Below are 17673 nucleotides of genomic sequence, written 5' to 3'. Positions count from 1 at the left end.
TAGACGGCTTGGAGCATCCGTTAACTCCTCCCCTTCAACTGTCAGTCTGCTGCCAGTTCCCTTTCAAAATGCAAAGGCTGTTTTTATACATCCAATCAAATCGCAGAGAAAGACGAAAGCCACGCCCACAATTTTTCTCATTCAAAGTTCCATTTCACACAGAAATGCGTCAAAATACGGAAGTAAAAATGATCGCTACTTCCGGTTCACGGGGACTTTAGGTGCAAAGTGGAGATTTTAGCAGCATCTAGTGGTGAGGTTGCAAATTGCAACCAACGGCTCCACCCCTTCTTTTTGAAGCACTTCGGGGCTGACACAGGACAAAGATGTCGTTGTGTTTTTGCTTCTTTGCAGAAGTAGATTACGTATTTACGAAACGCTCTGTAGAGCAGTTTGTCCGTTTAGGGCTACTGTAGAAACAACATGGTGAATTCCTTGTAAGGGGACCCTCGGTGTATGTAGATAGAAATAGCTCATTCTGAGATAATAAAAACATAACACTTCATTATGTAATATAATAACATAACCAGTTACTGTTTCAAGAACTTGCCAAGAACACATTCCTTAAGTCTGCTATTGGTTACACATATAGATAGTGTTCCCAGAATGAACATCTAGAGGTGAATGTGTGGGATGATGGGACCTTGGTATAACAGCTTGTGTCTTAGACAGTCTTTTGGTTTGTTGGTGAGAGTCTGTAGGTCCGGTCATCTAGGGTAGGGAATACATATGTTCAAGAAGACTAAAAGACGTTAATTAACTCCAGAAGACCAATAATTCAAGCGTTATTGTGCCGACTGTGAGACTCGAGATCAGTGACAGCTTTGCATTTCTGTCGGTCAAAGCTCAGGCTGTTTCCAGTGCATGCATGTCTTCATCAAGCACATTAGTCTTGGATTCAAGAGAAAACAGTCTTTTGGATATGATCTGCCACTGTGGCTTACATTGTGGTCTGTCTTTGTCTCAAGTGTTGAGATGCTTGACTTTGATTTGGCGGAGAGGGCCTGTTGGTGATGCTTCACAAGGTTAGCTATGGTCAGCATTATGAGGTTGCTGCTGGTGTCATCTATAGGATCTGCTTTTGTCATCATGCTTTTAGTGATCTCGTATACTCCAACGCATGCATCTTTAAAGTTTAAAGGGTTTAAAAAGATTAAATTAAAAGATATGATTAAAAACAGTATTAAAACATACTTTACCGTAAATTGGTGGCGTTTATTTTTATTGATCATTATTTACTGTTATCGGCATTAAATTAGTATTACATTTTTTTATTGATCATTATTTACTGATATCGCCATTAAATTGGCATTACATTTATTATACTGATCACTCTTTACTGTTATCGCCATTAAATTGGGATTACATTGATTTTATTGATCAGTATTTACTGTTATCGCCATTGAATTGGCATTACATTGATTTTATTGATCAGTATTTACTGTTATCGCCATTGAATTGGCATTACATTTATTTTATTGATCACTCTTTACTGTTATCGCCATTAAATTGGCATTAAATTGTAAACTGTATTAGAAAGGCTACGCTACTTTCCAAATAGTTGCTTCGTTTTTCGTTAAAGGTGTGGTGCAATGGTGTGTCATACATTCTGACTTCTTTACAATGTTAAACGTGCTGTCTTCTCATGCTTAACATGGTCAACTTGTCAAAAAACGAGTTGGCCGTATTACGTAGTATTTCTGTGCTCGATACACTCCCCCAGAAATCGTACAGGTTTCGGAAAGTTTTTTTTAGAACATATAAAACTGTTTCGTAACAATGTTTCTTAGTCCCTTATTGGACAATTCTCCCAGAAAAGCACACGGCATGCCCACGCGGCAGCAAGGAGAGCAGGAGAAGGAGCATGCTCAGACGTCACTTTCACTTGTGTGCAGGAGAGAGAGAGAGAGAGAGAGAGAGCATACGTTCGCGAAGTTCAGGTGTTTGTTTGTTCACTGCATTTGGGTGATGAATGTTATATAAACGGTGGATATAACGCTGGATTTGGAGATCGTTTGAAACTGATATATGGAGCCGTCCCAGCACTAAAAGATGCCGGACATGAACCGCATGCGGTGAGTGAAACTGATGTCTGTGTTTTGTTGGCAATGAGTGCACACGTGCTTTAGTTCAGCCTACCCCTCCCCCCCGTACACACCGTATGCTTTCGGAAATATTCGTACAGCTGTATATATCTTTTATAAATGTGATCAAACTAAATACTCTTTGAAGATACGAAGTATGCAATACTACTCTATAGGCCCTCAAGATTAATATGAGATTGGCAGAAACCGCGCGTGTTAGGGCCGCTTTAAGGTATATTCCTACTGGTACGGCTTAATGACGTCATCCAAAAAGGAAATGCGAAGCAATTCTCATTTACTATAACGAATAATTATGAAGACAAACATATACGTGCGCTGATGAATCGTACCCGGAGGCGTATTCAAGTGGTCAGTCCTGATTTCATGTTTATTTAGGCAGGTTTGAGCTGGATGTTCCAGAAGGGAGAACAGAAAATCCAGCTCGTCCCACCTCGCTAAACATCATTAAAGTTAGCATTTAAATGTCACGTATAGCTGCATGTTCAGAAAATGTCAGCTGTGTTTATACAGTGATGTACTTTCTCGAGCATGTGACAGAACTGCATGTGCTTTTTCTCTCACTTCTGTCCACCTCAACAGCCAGAAGAACTCGAATAAACAGGATCTGTTACGGAGCTCTCACCAGGTGCCGTCCGACACGGCCTCGGCCCGCGTTGTTTCGGAGCCAGTCTAGATTTGTCCGGACCAACAGACTTCCGAGTCATACTGGAGGAAAACTGTAACACTGGGTTTAATAAGAGCCAGATGGCGTTTGAGCTGCAATGGCGGGTCGAGACTGAGAAAGCCCCCTGGAGATGGCTAGCCTCAGACTGCTGTGTTTCTAAAATTACACTCTTCCAAACTGTCATTTCCTCTCCAAAGACTTTTAATGGGACAAATTAGCACTGATAGTTAACATGTGAGGCCCGAAAAGGGGAACGGAGACTGTGGCAGTCATTAGATGGGAATATGCGTCTGTGTCAATGTTTTTGTGGCTTTGAAGTGTATCGTTACTGCTTTATTTACATTTGTAAAGAACAAACACAACAGGTTAAGCTGGTTTGTCGTGTGTAGCGGTTTTTTTCAGACACAGTGCTTCTCTGTTTGTGTTGGTCATGTGACTGCGGCCGTTGAATGTTATCGTGCTGTGAACATGTATGTGTTGTGTGTGTTTGTGTGTTAATATGGACGTGGTGGAATTTAAATCCAGCAGGTGAGGGTTCATTCGTCCAGATGTCTGGTCAGGGTTTTTGCGTTATCTTTGTATTGTCTGTGCAATGTGGGTTACATGCATTCACGCATCAATAGTCAATAGGACAGATCATCAGACCTGTTGACACTGGGATGCCCCACCCTATCTTTATATATTAAACTCTACCCGTGCCACATCATTTGTTAAAAGTGTCACGTGCATCTTAGTGCACTCCTTAGCTTTATGATATCAGACATGGCTCACGCCAATTCGTTGATGTTCATGTGAGGAGTGACCCTGTGGCCTACGCCCGTTTTATAAAGTGTCTGACAGGTTAAGAATTTCGAACAGGTGAAATGGTGCATGCGGTCACATTATGTATGACCAAACTCTACCACTGGTCTAATGCCATGACCTAATAGTGACCCATTGGCTTTGTATGAGCACAAGAGACTTATGGCCAATGCCTGGCTGGTTTTGTGCCACATGCAAAAAGTGGCAAGCGTGCATCTGTTACAGATGATGGAAATTCCAAAAATCAAGCCAAAGTTTTCTTTTTCTTTTTTGTCATCAGCATGAATTTAAAGGGGTCATATGGCACGAATACGTGTGTTTCTGTGTCTTTGGTGTGTTATAAGTTGCCCATGCATGTATAAGACACGTAAAATTGCAAAAATGAAAGTGTGGGAACAAAAGATGCATTCTATCTAAAAGCGAATGCTCACCCAGACCTGCCTGAAATGCCTCGTGTAACCACACCCCCACAAATCTAAGTCATTTCGTGGTATGATTTGACTAAGACCACCCAAATGTATACGCAAGTAAGGTGGGCGTACTTGTAAAGCTCATTGTATCGTCATCGCCGCAGCCATGTCGCAGAGACGCTGTGTGTTTCGTTGCGAAAAGAAAGACTCTTTGTTTGCCCTGCCAAAAGATGAGACAATTAAAAACTAATTTTATTTACAACACTGTTCCAGAAAAGTACAATCCGAATGTTCAAGTTTGTGCGGCGCATTTCACTGACGATTGCTTCATGAACCTGTGAGAGATCAAGACCGGCTATGCACGAAAGCTTTGGTTAAAAAGTGGGGCCATTCCAACCATTAAAACTTCGCTGGCGCTTCAGATTCGCAGCCTGTAAATATATTTTCATTGTAAAAGACTTTATTACGGACTAACGCGAGTTGAGTTTGTCGTGTGTTTGTAGCGCTTGTTGTCTCTTTGTGTGTGTGATCTGCAAATGCAGACACGCATGCTACGTGAAAGTCCTAATAATCAGTAATTATGTTCCAACTAGATGCAACAAATGTCGTGTTTATAATAGGGTTTATTGTCTTTGTTGAGTCGCGACGAGACGTGGCATAACACTGGTTGATCAAGAAGGGCCAAAGCGATCGCGTTATTTATACCATTCCCTGCTGTAATGCGAGCTTGTTTCTGTCTCAAACAAACTCTGTATGATGTATACGTATCAGAGAGGCGGAGCAAAGAGGAGATACAAACATGCACGGTATGTGGAAAATACAGCGTTTTTGAACCTTAAATCGTACCATAATATTAGTTTTAGCTTGAAAGTGTTTAAAAAGTGTTTTTACATTAAATATGTCGCAAGTTTGAGTACTGGATTTGGTCAGATAGATAATTGCTCCATCAGCATATTGCAATGAAACCTAAAGTTGAATGGCTAAAAATAGTTATTTAAAAATTATGTCCCATAATTTTTTACATCTTTTGTTTTTGTTACATTTTAGGCTTTGTAATGTGCAAATACTCTGGAACTTAAAAAGTGATCCGGTCATAGAGTGCAAAATCCCATAGTGACGTCTTCTAGGAACTGCACATGACTTAATTCATATCACTTTTATTTATGAAAAAGATTTCATCAGTCTCTCAAGTTGTTGTTGTACAGATTTGTCTCTCAGTAGCCGTACATCATTCATGGTTTGAGGTCAGTAGAGATCTGTTCTCTAGCGGCTGTCATTAGGCCTGGAGGAGAACCCATCTCCATGTGCTGTCAGCAGCAATCTGTCAAGAGTTTCGCATGCCTGTACCTTTAGCTTCATGTTTATCTGTTCATCTCTCATACATTTATTATTCCATTGATCTGCAAACATGATTGCAGGGCCCTACTCTCTCTCTGATAGATGGATATTTTACATCTCTGGAGCTTTTAGAAGATTTTCCAGACTTCTGAGAGTTGAGATGTAGTGATTGTAAACCACAGAGCTCAGTCATCAGGGGTCTGTTCTGAAAATCAGTCCTGCCAGTGCTGTCTGATACAGAGTTCAAGCCCACTTCCAGCCTTCACCAACACACACAGCTATGACATACTTGAAAATGAAATATTATTTACAACATGAGTGACGACCGACGACAAAACCTGTCAACATGTCAGTTTCACATTTCACCCTAAAATCAACAATGAAAAAATCTCATTACAGCAACGCAGAAAAATAAAATACACATTTTCTTTATAGTTTCAAATAATAATTCATTTCAGGTAGTCATGAAGATACATGTACAAGTACATGAAGATTTGCTTAGGTACTCTTCTCTTAGCTACTCAATATACATTTCGGCAAGCTGCTTCTCTGACCTCATTTCTTACACCGTCGGGTAATCTGAATTGGGGAGATCAAGTGCATAAACTGTCATAGTGAACCTGTTTCCTCTCGTGTTGTCTTTGTAGGTGCGGCCGCTCGGCTGTTTACCGCACACGTGAAATGGCTGCGAGAGCTGTGGTTCCTTTTGTTCTGGTGACCCAGGTTCCTTCCACCATCAAGACTCTACTGGAGGACCTGCCTCAAGAACCTGGACCAGGAATCCAACAGAACCACATCCACGGGACACTGTTGCAGGTTTGTGAGTCCTCCGGAGTCACATGATCTGTACAGCAACCAGTTCACTGTTTTATGAATATTGACACATTACATTATTCGCTCCATAATAGGCTCATTTACATCCAATGCAACTAAATTATACAAAAGTATAAAACAGTTTCTGGTAGAGATGAACCAATATTTTTCTTTCACGGTAAGGATATATTTCACGGTAACAATCTCCCATTATAATTCTATATCTTATACCTCATTTTGCTTAGATTGACTTAATTTATTTATTTATTACAGTTCATATGAAGGCTCACCATAGTTATTATGTAGGCAAGTTATGAAAATGTACTAAATATAACAAATTAAGTTCTGATAATGAGATGTATTGTTTATTTATCTTCTGGGTATGTCATATGAATACAGTAGGAAGATAGACAACACGTATAACTAGGGCTGCACTGTAATTTATAGCAATACCACTAAATCCTATTGAAATCAAGCTGGCTGCGATATGCAATGTGTCGCTATTTTTTAATGCGTAGCTTGTCCGTGAAGCACGGCTCTGGGATCAGTAGGAAATGCTGCTGATCTAAAAGCAGTGCGAGTTTGAGTCACTTATAATGTGCATTTGAAAAAGCAACACCCGTCAAACATGATCATTATAAATATACTTTATTATCATAAAAATACCTGATGAGGCTTGAGTAACAGTGATAAAAAGATGTCCATAGGCATACATTCTAGAAGGTGTCATGGTCTTCTTCTGCAGTGCGTATTTGGAGTTTCCGCACGAGAGCGCCCTCTGGCTTTCGGATGCAGCAGCATTTTCCCGTACTTCACTCAAAAGCTGTGCATAAATCACATGATATTTATCGTCGGTTTATCGTGACAGCCCTGCGTATAACATGAAGTATGAATATATGCACAAACAATGACAGTACAGTATATGACTGGTGTTATCCACGCCACAAGTACAACATGAAGCATTCCATTTGTGTGTAGCGAATGAGGTGAATGTTAGTGTAAATGACATGATATTAATGTTGGACTAAAGATGGTAATGGGAAGAGATGGTTTGTGTGTTGTCCTGTTGTGGCTGTCCTATATCTGCAGATGATGGGAAACAAACTGTGTTGAGGAATGACTTACAGAGGTTGAGTTGGGAGAACTTCTGCTGCTTGATTTTATTCGGAAATGGAAGAAAAGTTTCAAGTCCTCATGTGAAATGCCTGACATCTGATACTTCAATTTATTCTTCATTTTAAAACTTCCTGTCTGTCTCTACCTCAGTGTTTATACACTCCTCCACCCCCCGCCATTTCACTTCAGAATGTATTTTGCTTTACTTTAAAGAGGTAAAGTTTTTGGCGTTATTGCGAGTTGTTAAAGGGATACTTTTACGTTAACAGAACAAACAGGAATAAGTCAGAATAGACGTGTGGGACAACAGATCCAAACCATACGACAAAACATACTCAACAAAACTTGTGTAAGTATGATAAAAGTTTAAAGGGATACTTCACCAACAATAAAAATTCTGTCATCATTTACTCAGCTCGAGTTGTTTCAAATCTGCATAAATGTCTTAGTTCTGAACACAGAGAAAGATATTTGGAAGAATGCTAATAACTAGACAGATTTTGCCCCCCATTTACTCCCATAGTAGGAAAAATAACTTTATCATTTTTTTATTCTGTTGAACACAAAAGAAGACATTTTGAAAAATGTAGGACAGCAAACAGTTCTGGAGCACTTTTGACTACCATTGTATTTTTTCCTACTATGGGAGTCAATGGGGGGCAAAATCTGTTTGGTTATTAGCATTCTTCCAAATATCTTTCTCTGTGTTCAGAACTAAGACATTTATGCAGATTTGAAACAACTCAAAGGTGAGTAAACGATGACAGAATTTTCATTTTTGAGTGAAGTATCCCTTTAAACTTTTATCATACTTACACAAGTTTTGTTGAGTATGTTTTGCCGTTTGGATCTGTTGTCCCACACGTCTATTCTGACATATTCCTGTTTGTTCTGTTAAAGTGTGTAAACATATGTTCAAAAACAGTAGAGACACACAAGACAGATCTAGAGAGAGATACACAGCGAGTCCTTCTGTTTCCTGCATTTAACAGCCTGGTCACAATGGTTCGACTTTGTCAATATGAAAAGTGTGTGTACGACAAGAAGGAACAGATAACAACAGATGATGAACATCATTTTGTGTTTGTGCGTATGTGTGGAGGAGTGTGTTTTAGATCAGCTGCTGATAGAGTCGTGATGTTTATTTTAATTGGAGATCTTCCCTCATGCTGGTATGTCACGTGAATACCTGAAATGCATGGATGGCTTGTGTACGTGTGGACCGAAGCATGCACAGAGAGAGAGAGACAAAGAGGTGAATCTGCCTCTGCTGGGTGTTTCTTACCTGTGTAAAATTGTAGGGTGATTTGAATGGTTGCTAGGGTGTTGCTATACACTCGTGTTCTGGCTGATTTGTAGTATGTTGCTGTTTTATAGTCCAATGCAAAGAGTAAGTCTATGGGCCCTATATTCACAATCTAAGCACATGGTTTAAAGCGTACAGAGCAGGTGCACTCAGGGCGTGTCCGAATCCACTTTTGCTAATTTAACGACGGGAAAACGGTCGGCGCGCCCGGGCGCATGATCTAAAAGGGTTGTCCCGATTCTCTTAATGAGTAATGGGTGTTTTATGGGTGTAACATGCAGTAAACCAATCAGAGTCTCATCTCTCATTCCCTTTAAGAGCCAGTTGCGCTCGCGCCATGGCGGATTCGCTACTTACACAGCGGAATTTGCAAGAGCAAAGACTGGACGCGTCTCTAGAGAGGAAACGCATCTGCTCATGCGTGAGGTTAAAGCGCGCGAGCACATCATCTACATGACAAGCCGGATTTTTATCTTTATGTACACAATAATAATCTTTTACATTGTAATCCATTTATTTTTTATATTTGGCATGCTTGTTTGCTGCTGTGCTTCCCTCTGTGTAATAAGTAAAGTGAAAGCGCGTTGTATGTGGACCCGCCCAAAAAAATATTGCGCCATTGACTTTAGACTTTAGACCAGGTTTGAGTTGGTCTATGGCGCAGTCTATTTTAAGTTCCTCAAAATAGCAACGTGCCAACAATGCGCCTGAGCACACCTCTTTTTTAGACCAACACGCCCATATGCGCGTAAATGAGCGCAAATGCATTTGCTATTTAAACAACGCGGCGCAGGACGGGAAAATGAGAACTGCATCAGGCGGAAACAAGCAAAAACACTTGCATTGCGCCGGGTGTACAATAGGGCCCTAAGTGTTCTTTGCACAATTTATTGCACAGGTTAAAGAAATCCTAGGTCGGATCGCTTGGAAAAGTCTGCAAGTGTAAAATAGAATTATCTGAGGTGCAAAATTTGAGCTATTGTTCTGCACATACAGTAAACACTGTAAAAAATGTGCTCAATGTTAAAGGGATAGTTCACCCCAAAAGGAAACTTCTGTCATCATTTACTTACCCTAATATTTGGAAGATTGTCAGTAATCAAACAGATCTCATCCCCCATTTACTGCCATAGTTAAAATAAATACTAAGGAAGTCAATGGGGGATGAGATACGTTTGGTTACAAGCATTCTTCCAAATATCTTCCTTTGTGTTTAGCGGAACAAAGAAATTCATACAGGTTTGGAACAATCTGAGGGTGAGAAAATGATAACAGAATTTTCCTTTTGGGGTGAACTATCCCTTTAACTCATTTTTCATGACTTAACTCATCAAAATAAATTAAACAATTTACATGTTTTAAAGATCTTATAAGTTATACGAAATGCAACTAGATTTTTTGAGTCACCTTATATTGAGGTGACAATTTGATTTAATTTAAAAATTGAAGACAGAAATAGGTGGCAGTTTGTTACAGTGAATGTAAAGTATGAGAAATAGTAATCGTGATATTTGCCTTTGCAGGCGCCTCTTATGATTGATTTCAATCTCAGCGTGTATTGTTTGGACAAACAGGTAAGTCCGTCTCACGCATTGGCTTTGCAAAAGTCGGCCCGCTCAAAATCCATCAATGTTATGAAAGCACCACCGTGTTTACATTCTTCATGAGACATGTTAAGAAAGAGTGTAAAGTTGTCTCTGCACATTAAACTGAGATCGGAGAAAGAATTTTAACGTCAAAAAAATTGCCCACTTTGACTGTAATTGTATAAGTTGATCATTAGCAAACGTTACAGCGTGTTTTTTAAAAAAACAGACACTGTGAAGGAGAAAGTGAAAGAGCAATACAAAAAACAGAGAGAATGTAGAGGATGGGGGTGAGGAAAACAAGTTGCACATGTTGTCATAGTCCTGAAGTAAGGACTTCTTGTTCTTCTGTTGAATCAGATATGTCCAGGCACACGTAAGAATAGCCTAGACGTATGCGCTCTTCACGCAGTTCAGGACGTAAAACCCGACGTGCACACTTTTCCGTGAAAGAACAGATTTCTGATACCAGGACGAAATGGAAAAGTGTGTTAGCACGGTGTTTCAAAGCAACATTTGATGACAAAACCAGCTCTGCTGAGTAAAACGACTGAACCCTGCTGAGTTCACCCGAAAATCCCTGTTGACACAACTCACTGGATCCCTTCAGAAGTCGACTAATGAGGGAAACAGATTGAGCTTCTCTAACAGAACCTGATGCCTCTGACCCGGCTCTCAGCATTTCTCTAGCGCTGCTGCTTACCCACAATGCAACAGCTTTTTTTTGTTCTCGGTAAAATTCGGACCCCATAGGGAAATAATCCACTGTGTGTGTACAAAACAATAACTCGGAATGAAGACACAGTGTGCACATCGATGAACTTGGATGCACACACACACACATACTCTAAAGGAAGTGTACGCTTTTAAATTTTTCTTAAAGCGATAGTTCACCCAAAAATGAAAATTGTGTCATCATTTACTCGCCCTCTTTTCATTTCAAACCTGTATGACTTTCTTTCTTCAGCAGAACACAAAAGAAGATATTTTGAAGAACGTTGTTAACTGGCACCCATTGATTTGCATTGTTCTGTTCAGTTACCAACTTTCTTCAGAATATCTGCTTTTGTGTTCTACGGGAGAAAGAAAATCCTAAAAGTTCGAAATGACAAGAGGCTGAGTAAATAAGGACAAAATTTTCATTTTTGGATGAACTTTCACTTTAAAAGTATTTTTAATTGTAAATATTTTGTCATAAAATCCCCTCGTAAAAGTTGCCCTTTATATTCGGCTCCTCTTTTAAAACATTTACTTGCTTTGTATTCTTTAATCTCTGACTGTTAGTGTGTCAGAGGTCAACATCTACAGTATTCTACACTGTACTCAAACATCTCTGCGTGCTGGTGGTTGTGTCTCTTCTAAATGTGTCGTCTTTGTTTCTGTGTACACCCAGCTGAATTATGGACTTCAGTGGAGTGTTTATTTTTGACCTCGGCCGCTGCCATCGGTTTGTGGTCGGTCACAAGTTGTGTAGTTCGTCACTATAAATATGTGCACTTCCCTCTGAGGGAGCATGAGAGGCCGGCCGTTACGGGCCTTCCCCCCAGCCGGAGTGAACAGGTCTGGGATAGATGTGTGGGATACAGGGTGTGGGCCGCTTGTGTTGGGGGTGTCCGCAGCTGGAAGGCCAGGCCTGGTATTTCATGGTCAAACTTGTTTTGCCCTGAGTTTCTCTCAGCTGGTGTGTAATGAGTGGCTTCCACATTGTGGCTGTAACCCAGTAAAGAGACTCTATTTCAGCACGGCCTGCACTCTTTCACTGGGATATCGTGCATAACGCTGTCTACTTTTCATTCACTCTTTCAGACTACTCATTACATTTCTCACTCTGTCTCATGCTGATCTTTGTCTGATCTATCTGATTACTCTGTCTGATCTCTATGATTTCTCTGTATGATCTCTATGATTTCTATGTCTGATCTTATTATTTTCTCTGTCTGATCTCTGATTACTCTGTCTGATCTCTGATTTCTCTGTCTGGTCTCTATGATTTCTCTGTCTGATCTCAGATTTCTCTGTCTGGTCTTTTTATGATTTCTCTGTATGATCTCTATGATTTCTATGTCTGATCTTATTATTTTCTCTGTCTGATCTCTGATTTCTCTGTCTGATCTCTGATTACTCTGTCTGGTCTCTATGATTTCTCTGTCTGGTCTCTATGATTTCTCTGTCTGATCTCTGATTTCTCTGTCTGATCTCAGATTTCTCTGTCTGGTCTTTTTATGATTTCTCTGTATGATCTCTATGATTTCTCTGTCTGATCTTTTTATGATTTCTGTCTGATCTCTCTGGATTCTTTGTCTGATTTCTCTATGATTTCTCTGCCTGATCTCTTTACATTTTTTGTCTGATCTCTATGATATCTCTGTCTGATCTCTCAGATATTTTTGTCTGATCTCTCTGGATTATCTGTCTGATCTCTATGATTTCTCTGTCTGATCTCCATGATTTCTCTGTCTTATCTTTTTATGAATTTTCTGTCTGATATCTTTTTGATTTCTCTGTCTGATCTCTATGATTTCTCTGTCTGATCCCTCTGAATTCTTTGTCTGATTTCTCTACGATTTCTCTCTCTGAGCTCTATGGTTTCTCTATCTTTCTGAATTCTCTGTCTGATCTTTTTATGATTTCCTGTCTGATCTATCTGAATTCTTTGTCTGATCTCTGTGTGATTGTCTGATGTCTCTGAATTCATTGTCTGATCTATGATTTATCTGTCTGATCTATCTGAATTCTCTGTCTGATCCCTGTTATTTCACTGTCCGATTTCTTTCTCTGTCTGATCTTTCTATGATATTTTTGTTAGACCATTACTTTGGTAAGTTTTCATTACTGGTTCTTTTGTCATCCCTATTATTTTTCTATCTGATCTCTCTATGATTTGTTTGATCACTGTTTTCTGTAGGATTTCTTTCTCTTTATAACGTTCACCCTGCATATGATTCCCTCGTCAGCTTTTTCTCATTGTAAAAAGTGTCGCCTCCTCCACAGGTGCTGTCTCTGATTCGTTCCTACCTGACGGACACACACAGACCCCAGTCAGGAAACCCGCAGGACTGTGACATCTCCCATGTCCTGTTTCCACGTCTTTGGCTCGCCACAAGGTGGGTGCTTTCAGTCTCATACACAAACCCCTTCCTACATTTTTTTTCAGCAAATGTGGTCACACGATTCAAGCTCACCTGCTTTCACACAATAAGATGACTGCTCTGCTCTACTGAAGGATCATATCCACAACACGTCCATGAATCACTCATCTGTGTAAAGCAAGTTCTCTGTGTTTTGCTCTCCGCTTGGTGACCCAGCACACGGACAGCAGCACTGCAGGGAACTGGACACGGCCACGTGCCCTTTGACCGCTGTCACTCATCCATACTGATGCTTTATGACAAACACATTACAGAGAGAGAGCGTGTGGGAGAGATGGGAAACTTTTGAAAAGTTTAGAAAGATGGCTGCTTGGAATATTTACATAGTGTAGTAAGTGTCTTATGTGTTGGTTTAGGTTCTTTCATCACCTTGTTCGTGTGATGTCAAGTGCTGTGCATCATGGGAAACGGTATTAGTCCATAGTGTGCTCTGGTTATATACCACACAAAAAGCAGTGAACTGGATCATCCATTGTGCATAGTATAGCATATTGCACTTCTAGTATAAGTAAGAACAATAATTTCCAAACATATCCTGGTGTAGAAAAAGTTTAGGTAAATAGGGCAGAGAAATGAAAGAATAAGTGTATGCAGGATAAAGAGGAAATGAAAGAAAAATGACTTATTTACAGACTGGTGAACCTCAAGAACCAAACCACAAACAACACGTGAGCCCGGCTGTTTGACGTGGTCTCTCTGTGTCTTACCAGTAATTCTCAGCGTGGCAATTCCTTGAATTCTGAACAACATTGTGCCTCTCAAGAGACACAAAAAGATGAATTCAGACATTCAGAGAGAGAGAGAGAGAGAGAGTATGTTATTAATATCTCACTGACGTCAGCCCTGAACACTGGCCCTCTTGTTCTCACCCGTGCCCACGAGCGTTTACTGCGCTGTGGTCACACACACACACACACACACACACACACACACACACACACACACACACACACACACACACAACAGATTTACTCTTCCATATACTCACCCGTTTCTTAAACACACACACACATGCCCGCAAATGTAGCTCGAGCGATTGGTCTCAGATACAGAACCCAGAATTCGCTTTCTTCCCACGGGGCAGCACATGTGATGACCGCCAGATTCCCCATTCAGTGTGGGCCTGCTAACATATGTACTGCTCCCAATTACACCACCGACAACCAGTCAAGCTACATCAAGGCTTCCTGAAAAACGCCTGAGTTTAGAGTTCAGAAGTGATAATAGTGTGTTTAGGTACATTTGTGAGGATTAGAATGGACACAGTGGGCAGTTAGATTTGTGTGTTTTCACTTCCTGATGCAAGTGAACAGAAAGGGATTCACATTAGAAGTGTAATTGATGTATTTTCTCCTCCGTGTGATCCCACGGAGAATAATGGGGAAATGTTTTTTCAGCACAAGCTGCATGCTTTCTTACAAACAGACTGAATGAGATATTTTCTGCCAAGGTTTAATGCTGTTCTTCATCAAAAGTACATGCAGCAGAACAAGCAGTTTGCGTGCGCTACATCGGTTTTGACATTCACAATTACAACATACTGTTATAAATGCCTGTTAGTTTCCATCATGAATCTTTTGACACACTCCCAGCTCAGAAAAGTGGTTTTGTGTCCATTTAATGGAAGGCAATGTGGTTCAATGTAATTCGGTTATCAACATTCTTCAAAATATCTTCTTTTGTGTTCTGCAGCAGAAAGAAAATCATACAGGTTTTGAATGACATGAGGATAAATAAATGAAAGAATTTAATCCCGTTAAGTAAGATTTCAACCCTGAATCTGCTTTGCTGGTCGGTTGCAGACGGTGTGAGCTTCAAGCCCCAAATCTCTTACTCTGTGAATCACTCACTCTCTAGTTGGTCCAAATCTGTAGACATTTCTTTGTTTGGTTGAATGCAGAGAAAAATATTTGGACGAATGCTTGTAACCAAACAGTTCTTGGCCACCATTGACTGCCATAGTAGGAGAAATGACAATGGTAGTCAAAAGTGCCCCAGAACTGTTTCTTCAAAATATCTTCTTTTGTGTTCAACAGAAAAGTACATTTTTCCTACTATGGTAGTCAATGGTGACCAAGAGCAGTTTGGTTACAACCATTCTTCCAAATATCTTTCTCTGTGTTCATCAGAACAAAGACATTTATACCAATTTGGAACACCTTGAGGATGAGTAAATGATGACAGAATGCTTATTTTTGGGTGAACTGTCCCTTTAAGTGTCCAAATACTTTCTATGGCCACTGCACAAGTAACGAGATTTAGATTTAAAGTGGATTGAATGACATTTGAGTAAATACAATGAAACACTGTGAAATAATTGTTCTCTCTCTTTTGCACACAAACACGCAGAAGGAACCCATGTCTGGTGACACGTGGTGCTTTCTTAGACCTGCTGGGCTGTCTTTGTGGCTGTCTTCCTGTTTCTATATCAGGTAAGAGCTCAAACACCAGAAACACCAGTGTTATGTGCGTTTTCAAATGCGTTGCCCTCGGTCTAGTTTATATCCCAGAGAAATGTGTTTATTTGACTGCGCTATTCTGAGTGTGGCCTGCGAGTCTTTGATATAAGAGGAATGCTAAACTGCATAGATCTCTGACAGATGGTGCGATTGTGACCCAGTTGCGCTTTTGCGGCCTCCATGTGTCGCGCACATGTGGGAATGGTGGCAGTGTTTATCGCAGTAAAACAAGCATACTCTTACAGTCCCACCCGCCTGCCATCACTTGCATAACAAACGGTGGGCAGGCATCAACATACACACACGCGTGCAGTACAGAGATTTATTTACACACCCTGGCGTGTAGTCTCAGTCTTAACACTCTCATCTACCTTTCCTTTGATTTCTGTTGACATCAGTTTCACTTTATGTTTGTGTATTTCACACCCTGTCTGGCCTGTTTTCCTCTTCCACGAAAAGGTTCACCTAAAATAAACACACTGTCACCATTTAGTCCCTATTGTGTGTGTGACTGACTTTGTGTATAGACCCCTTTACTCCGTTAGCAAAGCTATTGTCAATTTTAAGCATATCGTCGCTGTCCTTCCGTAACCTTGGCTGTCCAAAATTGTTGTTTTTCAGGAAATAGAAAAAAAATGATGTTGTCAAAGTTGACAAGCACTTTTTTTTATTGGTTAGGTATTCACGAAACCCAGTGACAAACAAAGAGTGACGAATAATAATGATTTGCGACACAAAATCACAAAATTAGCAGATTCGAGATTTTTCACTGTTTGCACTTTTTGTCTACTATCTGCAATGCAACAATGTGAAAAGCGCTATGGAAGTAAACTTGGATTTAACAAATGTTCTTCTGTGGTGCTCAAATTGAAGAGATTTAGCAGAACACTCATGTCACCCATTCAAAAATGGCATCAAAAGAATAAAAGCACCAAAAAGGTCTATAAGACTTGTATGCTGTATTCCAAGTCTTCTGAAACCAAATGATAGCTTTGTAATCAGATCAGACAGATTGAAGGGAGTAAAACAATCTCTCTCACCGCATATTTCAAATCACATTCACGCTTGGACGCTTTCAAACTTGGCACATCACGTTCGGTTATGTGACCCGCAAAACAAAAGCAGATTTGGTGTCGTTGACATCAAACCTGGCGTACACTGATGCGGGAGTGAGATTTGGCGGAAGGCAAGGTGGCAGATTATTGCTCCATTTCTCAAACGAAACTATTTTACAGTTACAAAAGAGTAAAGCAAACAGGACTCGGTTTCTTCTCCAAGTGATTTGTTTTGGGATGACATAAGGTGAAACGACAGAAGTGATGTTTAAATGTGCTATTGAAAGAAATGCAATATATAGTAATAAGCATAACTATGTGTTCAGAGGTGTATAAAGACCTTACATAATGAAGTGTTATGTTTTTATAACCTTAGAATGAGCTATTTCTATCTACATACACCGTGGGTCCCCTTACATGGAATTCACCATGTTGTTTCTACAGTAGCCCTAAACGGACAAACTGCTCTATAGAACGCATTTCGTAAATTCGATATCTCCTTCAGCAAAGAAGTGAAAATGTGACGACATCGTAGTTCTGTGTCAGCCACCGAAGTGCTTCAAAAGGGAGGGGTGGAGTGAGCCATTGGTTGCAATTGGCAACCTCACCACTAGATGCCGCTAAAATCTCTACATTGCGCCTTAAAAAAAACTACAATTCTACCAGTTTTTTGTTTGTTCCTCTCTCTCTCTCTGTCTGTCTGTTACTTTCCTGTCCTCACTTTCTTTCATTACACACTCTCTTCACAGATGTCAATCGTCTTAATAAAAACAACTCTTTAGGAAACATATTAATCTGTCACACTTGAAGCTCGAGAGGAGGACCTGAACAATCTTCTTTTTCATTCGCCTTGGAATTATTAAGTAGGAGG

The 17673-nt window shown here is 40.2% G+C and overlaps 1 protein-coding gene across 4 annotated transcripts in view; it reads left to right on the top strand.

Annotated features, from left to right (window-relative positions):
• thada (THADA armadillo repeat containing) overlaps positions 1-17673 on the top strand; it is a 93852-nt gene that overhangs the window by 57401 nt on the left and 18778 nt on the right. For 3 of the 4 annotated variants that reach the window (XM_057341487.1, XM_057341486.1, XM_057341489.1), the window contains 4 exons: positions 5966-6134; positions 10077-10127; positions 13131-13243; positions 15638-15720. In XM_057341487.1, coding sequence (XP_057197470.1) covers positions 5966-6134; positions 10077-10127; positions 13131-13243; positions 15638-15720 — 416 coding nt within the window. The remainder of the gene's footprint in view (positions 1-5965; positions 6135-10076; positions 10128-13130; positions 13244-15637; positions 15721-17673) is intronic. The other variant, XM_057341488.1, reaches the window with a different exon arrangement.

This window comes from Triplophysa rosa, linkage group LG9, assembly GCF_024868665.1.
Source record: "Triplophysa rosa linkage group LG9, Trosa_1v2, whole genome shotgun sequence".
NCBI classification, from domain to species: Eukaryota; Metazoa; Chordata; class Actinopteri; order Cypriniformes; family Nemacheilidae; genus Triplophysa; species Triplophysa rosa.
Note: the sequence above shows the minus strand (reverse complement) of the source record. Positions and strands in the feature narration are given on the sequence as shown.